We start from the raw sequence: 10,580 nt of genomic DNA, 5'->3' as shown, positions 1-10,580 counted from the left end.
GTGCTGAGCAGGGAGCCACTGCGGGACCGGGATGTCTTCACCGTGCGCATTGACAAGAAGGTAAACAGGCCTGTGCCAGTGTGGAGGGAGCGGAGCGGGCAGGGCAGAGGCGAGCAGTGGCAGTGGGACGGGGGTCTGTTGTCCGCAGTGTGGGGCTTCCCGTTGCCAGGGCGGTGCACGGCTTGACAGCCACCAGGGTTAAGTTACCAATGATGTCGTGATTGATTAGGCTGAGCACGATTTGCAGACGCTGGCCCAGGTTGTACATGGAGAGAGGAGGGTTACACAGCACTTTGTGATATTTACACTGACCACTGAACTCAATCAGCCCTCCTAGCTGTCTGTGTTGCCTTGCTTGGTAGCCTACCCTGGTACCCTGCTACTAGCGGCTAGCAGTAGCAGCAATGCTGTACAACACCTGCTGTCAGCTGGCTAGCCGGGTTAGCTTTTCTGGGAGGTGCTTTGTCGCGTGTGGAAGAGGACCCGTTTTCGCTTATTGACTTGCAAGAGATAACATCTTGCTGCTGTGTTGTTTGGGATGAGCGCGTCGCTGGTGCCTCTCAGCCTCCCTGGCTGCCAGTCTGTCCTGATGGCTACAACAACTGCAGTGCACAAGCCAAGTTGATCACAAATCTGCGGTCTCGTTATCATTGAGTCGCATTAAAGACAAAAGTGTCAATATTCACTCCGCTGAAGCACCTGAGCTTGAGCCCCTTGTCATAGCACAGGACGATATCCACAAATACTTCTTGATCCGTTCAAGGCAGCCCACAGCATGACTGACCTTACAAGCAATGATGAAGCAGTCCTCCAAGTGCATGCAGAGTTTAACCTCTAAATATATGGCAGCTCCAACTAATTAACCATCACAGGGATATAGAAAATCACATATTAATGCATATGCCTACCAGAGTAGGTAGCCATGTCATTGTTGTGGCATGTCACTTTAACTTAATAGTTTAATTATTGACCTAGCCCATCTGCTTGTGTCATGCGCTCATGTGATATAGGCCAAGTCTATCCATATCAAGCCAGTGCACAGTGTTTATGTTAGCCTGTTATCTCGTCATAGCGTCTGAGAGCGAGTCTAATGTAATGACTTCTGCCTCTGCAGTCTGCCAGCCTGCTGGGTTTGTCAACAACATGACAACTCTGGAGCCTGTGGTCCACTGGCAGAGAAGGCACTGTTTCACTCTGACCTAACATGTTGGTGCCAATGCCAGCGGATCCACACGCACACTGTAAATGACAGCAATCACATGGCCCTGACCCCTCGCTAGGTCATCCACAAAGTCTACTGGTGACCTCGTCGCCTGCGCTTCAAAACATGGGCCCACATCTACAGTGTATATATACTGTAAGTGTCCATCCCTGGCACTCCCAGTCTGATAAAGCCTCTCACAAAGTGCATCATACTCTGTGTTATCACATGCATTGCCTGCCCAAAATCAATACGTTTCCATCATCGAGCGGCCCGCTTGGCATGGCTGCCCCTTCTGCATATTGACATCCATTGTGCTTTAGAGAGGAAGTTGGTAAACAGCTGTTGTTATTGATGAGAGAGCACGCGGATGAAGTGCTCTGTTGGAGGACCAGTTTTGCCTGGAATATGTTTATGTTTATGTTTATGTCTTTGTCTTCAGTTTAGTGTTGGACTGGAGTCATTTGTTTGAGTGAAACATCTAACATTGTAAAAAAAAACATTTCACCAAAGATGATGGGATATTAATGCAAGACACCCCAACTTCAACTCACTTCATGTCATTTTGTCACGTGGGTTTTGCCCATGGTTTTCCACGGGCACGCCCACTTAAGGTGCGTTCACACCGACCTATTAAAGTTTGTCGCTGGCGTCGAGTTTACATACAAAGTCAATGCAAACGAGCGATTGAGCGTATATTCGCCTGGGAGAATAATCGCTGGGCGTCCGAGCGGCAGAGACAGAGCGATAGGGAGAAAATACGCTCGTCGCCCCAGATGAAATATCCCAACTCGAGCGAAAATACGCTGGCATCAGTCGCTCGCTGTTCAATGCTGATTGGCTGCCGTGTGAGAGCGAGTCAAGGATCACTCTGGCTTGGAACAAACCGCTGGTTTATTGTGTGGCAACAAACCGCATTGACAGGCTGACAGCTGACATGAAGTGAAGTCTGTACTACCGGTATGCAGCTCGCATTAGGAGCACGCTGATAGGCTTAGCTTGTAAACAATGACGGTGGCTCGTAGTGGACAAACACCATGACATTGCGTAACGTTATATCCCCCACATGTCCGTCATTTCGTGTGCCTGTTGATGAGCGATTTAAACAGAGCGACAGAGCGATTCCAAAGGGTTGACTTGAGCGACAGAGCGAAAAATAAATATCTCTGTGTGAACGCTCCTTTAGGAGGCTTCTGGCAGGTCTGAGTCTATTGGAGTCAATGGGAGAAGTGAATTTGATCTCAGATTATGACAGATTCTTTCGCCCCCCCTCCCCATAGTTATCAAAGTAAATATTCATTCCATTTTCTGAAGCCACATATCTTCTGAAAATTCTGACACTAAAACGGCATTTTTCAGACAGACGGATCAGGAGAAAATTGAATTTGTCCATGACCTGTCTCTGTCTCAGCCACACACTCTCGTGAGATTTGGCAACAGGAACTCATGTTAGCAGTGAGCGATTAGCTAAAGCTACATGTGAAACTCCTTAATGTAGTAGCTAAATCTGTGTTTGGGGAAAAAAATGTAATCGAATATCTTAGTTACAACTATATTGAGCTAACAAGGCCAGGGCAGCTTTGTGTTTATATGTGTGGTTTGTTTGTGTGGAGTTTGGGAACTCACAATCTCTAGCTCAAGTTAGCTTGCTCAGTCTGCACTAACCCCGCATCACCAGGCTCTCTCTCGCTCACAACACTTCAGGGGAGAGGTAACCACGCGACCATTTAGGAGACTTGCACGTACGATTTCTTACAATTGGCGGAGCCTGTCGCGGTGACATATCTCTATAATGGACCATCTCTGATTTAGAGCTGTCACGATTCCTCGAGTACCTCGAATAACTCGAATAATTAAATTGATCGAGGCCAAAATGATTCGCCTCGACACGCATCTGAGTGATAGAAGAGAGTGGGTAAAATAGAAATTCCGACGGAACCTTAAGGCAACACGTGAGAGCGCGTTACGTCATTCCGTCACTCTACCTGAAACGTCAACAAACGGGAGCAGCCGAAAATGTGGCTACTTTCCCAAGATAGACTCAGACAACACTGGTTGCAACATTTGTGATGTGAATTGCAAAGCTGGCCAGGGAAACACCTCAAACTTGAGGAAGCATGGGCAAACACAAGATATATTTACAGTAGCTAAATGCTGAAGACTGTAACGTATTACTAGATAGGCTGAGGGTGAATGAAGCAGGCAGCGCACCGCAGCTAATGTTAGCAGCACCTCCTCGGCTGTAACGTTGAGAGAGGCATCGACTACAACATCAGATAACGTTATTTAATTAGCTAGCGTTAGCTGGATAAGTTGTTTCACTGCAGTTGTAGTTGTTAGATAACGGGGCTTTTCACTGTCTTCACAACGACTGCAAAACAGAGATCGCTAACGTTAACGTTAGCGTTAACGTTGCTGCAGTAATTGTCAAGGGTTCAACATAACGTATTTCCTCAGCCTGTATAGTAGCTATCAACATGAAATAAAAAGCATTTGACAGCTTAAACCCGTGGCTTTTTATTTGGAAGGGTTACATTTGCCGTAATCTTTATTAACATGTCTTAAAATGCATTAGAATCTTTTTATTTTTTAGGGTTAAAGATTTTTAAGATTTTTTTTTAATGAACATTAGAGCAAATATAATACGAAAAGCCAAAGGGTTAAGCTCTCAAATGCTTTTTATTTTTATGTTTCTATGTACTACAGAGCCTGAGATATGAAGGCTTTAGTGAATACCGACCGCTCTCTCTGAGAAGTTTGGACCGTTTTCTGTGAGAAATACAAAGCTCAACCTAACATTAACGTTAGCGGCTAATTTAACAGCGTTTTGTGTGTGTGTGTGTGTGTGTGTGTGTGTGTGTGTGTGTGTGTGTGTGTGATCACACTAGCCTGTTGGTGTGTGAGAGAGAAAGAGAGAGTGAGTGAGTATGTGTGAGAGAGAAAGAGTGTGTGTGTCATGCAGCTGTAAGGTAAATGAAGGATGTAAACTAGCTAGTAAGCCATTCATTCATATTATTTAACGGTTGCTGTACACTGGAAGAACTCAAACGTCAGGTTGAAAAGATGAATGGTGCCACTGCCAGTTCTATGCAATTTAAAAATCAAAATGTTGTTTTTTCTAAGAAAGAAACTAATGTAGTTGTTTATTTGAAGAGATTTATCTTATTTTTTGGTGTATATTTACGATAAGCCTTTGAAAACACAAAAAAGGGTTCTTATCCGATTACTCGATTAATCGATGGATTATTCGGTAGAATACTCGATTACTAAAAGAATCGATAGTTGCAGCTCTACTCTGATTTCACTTTTCACGCGTAATGGTTAAAAATGTTACTGAAATTAATTTTCTATTGCCAGGTTGTCAGCACAGAGCATGTATTTATTCTATTTACTAAAGGATGGCTTTACCAATTATCAACCCACTTTGTATCATATATATAATCTGGGTAATATAAGCACATGGGCAGTGTTTACCTTCTCTCTCTCATCGGTTTCATCATTGGGAACATTTTGTCCTACCCCCTTTGCTTCCCGAGGGGCTGCAGCAACAAGGTTCAATTGTTGTATTTAGTCTGTGTGTAGTCTGCGAGTTGAGAAGAACTTCCTGCCTGGTCTCAGCCACGAACCTCAACTGTTGTGTGTGTGGGAGACACTGCGTTTAAATCTAAACGTCATGCTAGTCTATTTTTGCTTCTTTCTCAAGTTGTAGTCCTACGGGGCATTAGCTGTATGCTTTTATATGATTTTAGCCTGCAGTTATTTGACTTTTGGAGAGAGAGAGCGAGAGAGAGAGAGAGAGAGAGAGAGAGAGACACTGAGAGGCAGACACCCACACATCGGCTGCTGTTACATAAGTGGAGGAGCGAGGGAAAAGGAGAAATCTCTATATATCTGTCTCATCCAAACTGTGTCCCAGTCTGGCTGAGTTACTATTAAATCTGTTAACCCAGATACACACTGCCTTACATAGCACCTGCCATGGAGCAGAGGATCACACCAGAGGAGAGGAGGGGAAGAGGACCATAGCAAAAAAATAAAATAATAATAACCTGACACTTTATTGATCTCTGTAAGATAAATCAGTTGCTTGCCTCTCTAGGGAGCAGGGGCAGTATCTCTCAGCACTAGGCCACCCTGCCATTAAAGAGATGAGGGACAAGATGTAGATGGTGATTCTGCTATCTATCTCTGACATGGCGGAGATGAGCGGGGAGGTGGAGATGAGCGGAGGAGAGTGCAAATGGATCGATCCAATTGGTCCAGCAGTTAAGGCAAAAAAAAGAAGAAGAAGGGACGGGGTAGAGAGTGGTTTAAGACTGTCGGTAATTGTTCGGAGATTGTTGGATTGGGGACTGGGAGTGAATCTGGGGTGGTGGCGTGTTGGAGGACCTGGGTTCAACCTACAGTGTCAGCATCCGCTCGGGCCAGAGTGTCCTTGAGCAAGAATCTGAATCACCTACTACTACCGGCTTCAGCGGTCCCTGTCCCTGCCGCTGAGTCTGCACTCTCTGCTGCACTCGGCCATCTATGTGGAGGGGAGAAAACGAGAGGGGAGAGAGAGAGAGAAAAGAATTTGCCCACAGAGATCAATAAAGTATCACGTTATTGTAACCCTCTGTTTAGTTTTGCGTTTCTGAGAATAAATAGATATTTTAGGCCGCGTGCTGCTATGTGATATCAGCCCAATGTCACGCAGAGATACAAGGAGTTTTGCAATGAAGCATTTGTGCGATAATCAAAATGACGAGATCTTTGTTGTTGCCAGCCAGGCAATTCTTTCAGACTGTTGACAAGTGTATATAGAGAGAGGAGACATCACAGAGGAGAGATGACTCCCAGCATTAGATTCAAACCCCTGTTGTTGTTGTTGTTGTTGTTGTTGTTGTTACAGTGTTCAAGTCAATTAGCCTTTTTCACTTCCCACCCAATTCACCCATTTTGTGACTAGAAGGCAGGAAGTAACACAGGTGCAAGCAAAACATTAACGAGTCCCCCCCCCGGCACTGGATCACCTAAATGGATTGGAAGTTGGAAATCCTCAATAATGTTTTCCTTGCACCTCCCGTGTTACTTCCTGCCTTTTAGACAATTTAGACAAATTTGGCAGCAGTAATCCAAGACGTCTAACATATTAGCCAGCTATTTTACACCCAGATGCTCTGTTCTCTTATACTCCCTGAACCTAGCCTACTGACCTTGATGTGGATCAAGCCTCCTAACATTTTATTTGCTGTATTAGAATAGACATTTTCTTAGAGGAGTGCAAAGTTGAAACTCTGATTCAAAAATCCCTATCCAGGAGGAGGAGTCTCTAGATAAACAGTAACCCCTCCTTCCCTCCCTCCCTCCCTCCCCACCAGGTGAACTCGTGGAGCGGCTCCATTGAGATCGGCGTGACGGCGCTGGACCCCGCCGCGCTGGACTTCCCGAGCAGCGCCACAGGCCTGAAGGGCGGCTCGTGGATCGTGTCGGGCTGCTCGGTGCTGCGCGACGGCCGCTCGGTCCTGGAGGAGTACGGCCGCGACCTGGACCAGCTGGCCGAGGGCGACCGCGTGGGCATCCAGCGCAGCGCGCGCGGCGAGCTGCACCTCTGGGTGAACGGGCAGGACTGCGGCGCGGCCGCCAGCGGCCTGCCGCCCCGCCTCTGGGCCGTGGTGGACCTGTACGGGAAGTGCACCCAGGTCAGTGTCGGGAGGGTTACTTCTACAGAATATTGAAGACCTGGCCCTAAAATGTAAAATCTGTTTATGGGAAATGCGTGCCTCCATATGAATTTTAGCACAAACAAAACAAACAAATAAAGTAATCCCTAAAAGTAATCTATTTATAAGGACAGTAACTGTATTCAGAATACCACCATTTTAAACTGTAACTGTAATGGAATACAGTTACTCATATTTTATATTTTAAATACTGTATTCTACCTGTATTTCGTTACTCCCCAACCCTGACCCAGGTGACGGTGGTGAGCTGCGAGCCTCCACCACCTTCGGTCGAGAGAGAGACAACAGAGCGGGAGGTGGAGAGGGAGAGGGAGAGGGAGGATGAGGAGGACGAAGAGGAGGAAGAGGAGGTGGTGGTGTGCGGAGTGCGGGAGGAGGCGGGGATGACGGCACTGGTGAATGTGGCAGCAATGAATGGGACGATGAACGGTGATGAAGGTAGGGTCACCATTCGATCCAAAATCGATTCCCGATTCAAAATCCATTCTCGATTCAGTAGGGGGATTTTTCAGGATCTACTCCAGTCTGCTGTGTGCCAAGAAGATAAGATTATGTCGTTTTTATAGTTGTAACAACTGATTGCAATAATGTAAACAGTACACAGTATACACACAAAGGAAAATCTAAGACAAGGTAACATTTATTCATGCTAAACTTGCACAAATAAAAAACGTTTTACTTTTCTTAGTGACTTCAAGAAAGTAATACAAAAAATAAAAATGCTCTTACATAAAAGAAAAAAATATTTTTGGAAGTTGAGAATCAATTCAGAATCAATTCATTTAAGAATTGCGATTCTTACATGAATCGATTTTCTTTTGCGGACGACCCTATTTGTAAGTTGTTTTTAGGGCTGCCTGCAGCTATCGATTATTTTAGTAATTGAGTATTCTATGATTATTCCCCCGATTAATCGAGTAATCGGATAAGATTGCGGTTCAGGCTGAAAACACAACGTGATGTTAGCAGAAGCGGTTAGACTCCGGCCGTGGAAACACGACAGAGTAAAAAATTGAATAAAATGGAACAACAGGTAACGACATAGCAGCCAGACTCTGTGCTGGGATCCAGTAGCTTGCTTCCCTAAAGCCCAAGATGACGTCATCAAATGTCTCCTTTCTACAGTCCATAACCCAAAGATAATCAGTTTACTGTTTACTTCTTAAAAATTTGTCTTAAACGATTATCGATGATCAAAATAGTTGACGAATAATTTTCTGTCAATCGTATAGTCGAAGAATCGTTGCAGCTCTAGTTGTTGTCTCTCACTGTATCCCCTTCCACCCCTCTCTGTCAGTGCCTGAGCTCACCTGCAGTCACAGCAGACCAGACAAGTTCCCCAACAACCTGGAGCCAGACACCGGTAAGTGGAGCTGCAACTAACGATTATTGTTATTTGTCGATTATTTTCTCAATTTAATCCATCAGTAGTTTGGCTTATAAAATGTCAGAAAATGGTGAAAAATGTTGATCAGTGTTTCCCCAAGCCCACGATGACGTCCTCAAATGTCTTGTTTTGTCCACAACCCAAAGATATTATTCAGTTTACTGCCATAGGAGTAAAGAAACTGGAATCAGCCAATTTTGACTTCTTCTTTTATTTTTCTTTAAAAAAATTATTCAAACCGATTAATCGACTATCAAAATAGTTGGCAGGTTAAGTTAATAGTTGACAACTAATCTATTGATCAATTAATAGTTGCAGCTCTACTGGTAAGAGATTGCACCACGCAGCTATTGATGGACTGATGGACGCTGTGCAACACAGCATCTCTGTCTCTCGCTCTCTCTCTCTCCTCAGTTCTAACGGAGCACCAGCTCTTCGACGTGTTCAACAATGCAATAGTGTCACTCTATCGCTCCGAGGATGAGGGCGGAGGGGGGGAGGTCGGCCGAGGAGGAACGGCGGGGTCAGACTCCTCTTCGAGAAACGACCGAGGGAGCAGCAGCGGAGGGGGCGCGGTCAACAGCGACAGCGGGGGAGGAGGAGGAGGAGGAGGAGGAGGAGGAGGGGGCAGCGGAGGGAGCGCCAATAACAGCCCCGCTGGTAATGGAGGGGCGGGGCTAGGGCCCACCACGGGCAGCATGACCACCAATGACGCGCTGCTGTTCCACGAGAAGTGCGGCACACTGATCAAGCTGAGCAACAACAACAAGACGGCGGAGCGGAGGCGGCCACTGGACGAGTTCAACAACGGCGTGGTCATGACCAACCGGCCGCTCCGACACAACGAGATGTTCGAGGTGCGGCCAATCAGACGACTCGATACCGGCACGCTTGTTCACACGCGAATACTGTTAGTGACCGCTAATGTGGGATAACTGTCACCTTGGTCCGTTGAGAGAGCCATGATTAGCTTGATCAGCAGCACAGCAACATATGTAAAAAATGAACAGCAGCTGTTCTTATGGCAGCTTAATGCAGCGGTTCTCAACGTGAGGTCTGGGGACCATAAGGGGTCCTTGAGGGGATTCCAGGGGGTCCCAAGCGAATTGATGAACTTAAGCATTATTTCATTGAGAAGAATTTAACACAATTACAGAATGTAGAAGGATGACTGTTTTGATGATAGTTGATCTGTTATCTGTCCATCTACAATACAGACTGTCATGGGATTCTGGACAAGATCATATCGAACAATAATAAAGAATATTGTCCGAAACACAAAAACTCATCCAAGTCCATTGCTCCAATGTGGACTAAATTAGGAGTCCTTGATATTAAAAAAGGTTGGCTTAATGTGATCTGGAATGAAAGGGTTAAGTACAGCACAGCACATGTATTTTTCCTTATCACATAATAATCCCCTGCTCTCCATATGGGTACAATGTGAAGCCTGGAGGTTAATTAATATTCATCTCTCTGGGCTTGAGGCTGCACATAGAAAATGTCTGTGTTTTGGTCGGACTGGAACGGACGCCTTTTTAAGATGAATTATTCAAGCTCGTCAGTAGCAAAATACATGCAATGCATTTCTGCCATGTTTTCAGATCCGCATCGATAAGCTGGTGGACAAATGGTCCGGCTCCATAGAGATTGGTGTGACCACGCACAACCCCAACAACCTGGACTATCCTGCTACTATGACCAATCTGCGCTCAGGTAACACACACACACACACACACACACACACACACACACACACACAGACATTATACACAGTATATTTGAAAGAACAAGGGTCACTTATTGCTAGGGATGGGCATTTTAAGTAATTTAAATATATATATTCAAGTAATTCTTGCATTAAATTATTATACTAATCGCAAAAATTATAGTAATTTATAGTAAAAAAAAAAGAAAAAATCTTATGTAAGAATATGGTCCAAAATTAACAAGTGAAAATGCGGGTAGGGCTGACTGGAAACACACAAGCGCACACAACACACAAACACAAGCGGAACCAAAGTTTGACTAACGCTAAACAATTAATTTCGTAGGGTCAAGGCCTGTAAGAATATCTATTAATGCTTTAAAACATATGTAAATTGGCCAATTTGCATAAGCATCACTCTTATGCCTGGTCGCCATTTTGCCTGTAACGTCCTATCCTGGAACGATGTGTGCGCAGATCTGTCATTTTTGCTAGTAGTCCTGTCCAAACAAATCCAATCCAATGAAAATTTAATAAATAAATGTGATCATGAAAACGTGT

At 45.0% G+C, this 10,580-nt stretch overlaps 1 protein-coding gene across 1 annotated transcript in view; it reads left to right on the top strand.

The window, feature by feature from the left end:
- The window catches only part of neurl4 (neuralized E3 ubiquitin protein ligase 4), a 29,393-nt gene that overhangs the window by 111 nt on the left and 18,702 nt on the right, over positions 1-10,580 (top strand). The window contains exons 1-6 of the mRNA XM_083640418.1: positions 1-60; positions 6,562-6,882; positions 7,158-7,362; positions 8,222-8,287; positions 8,726-9,168; positions 9,916-10,027. The exon at positions 1-60 is cut by the window's left edge and continues 111 nt beyond it. Of these exons, the coding sequence (XP_083496544.1) occupies positions 1-60; positions 6,562-6,882; positions 7,158-7,362; positions 8,222-8,287; positions 8,726-9,168; positions 9,916-10,027 (1,207 nt within the window). The remainder of the gene's footprint in view (positions 61-6,561; positions 6,883-7,157; positions 7,363-8,221; positions 8,288-8,725; positions 9,169-9,915; positions 10,028-10,580) is intronic.

The sequence above is a fragment of the Poromitra crassiceps genome (assembly GCF_964638095.1).
Source record: "Poromitra crassiceps genome assembly, chromosome: 7".
In the NCBI taxonomy this organism is placed as follows: Eukaryota; Metazoa; Chordata; class Actinopteri; order Beryciformes; family Melamphaidae; genus Poromitra; species Poromitra crassiceps.
This window is presented reverse-complemented; position numbering and strand designations above follow the sequence as displayed.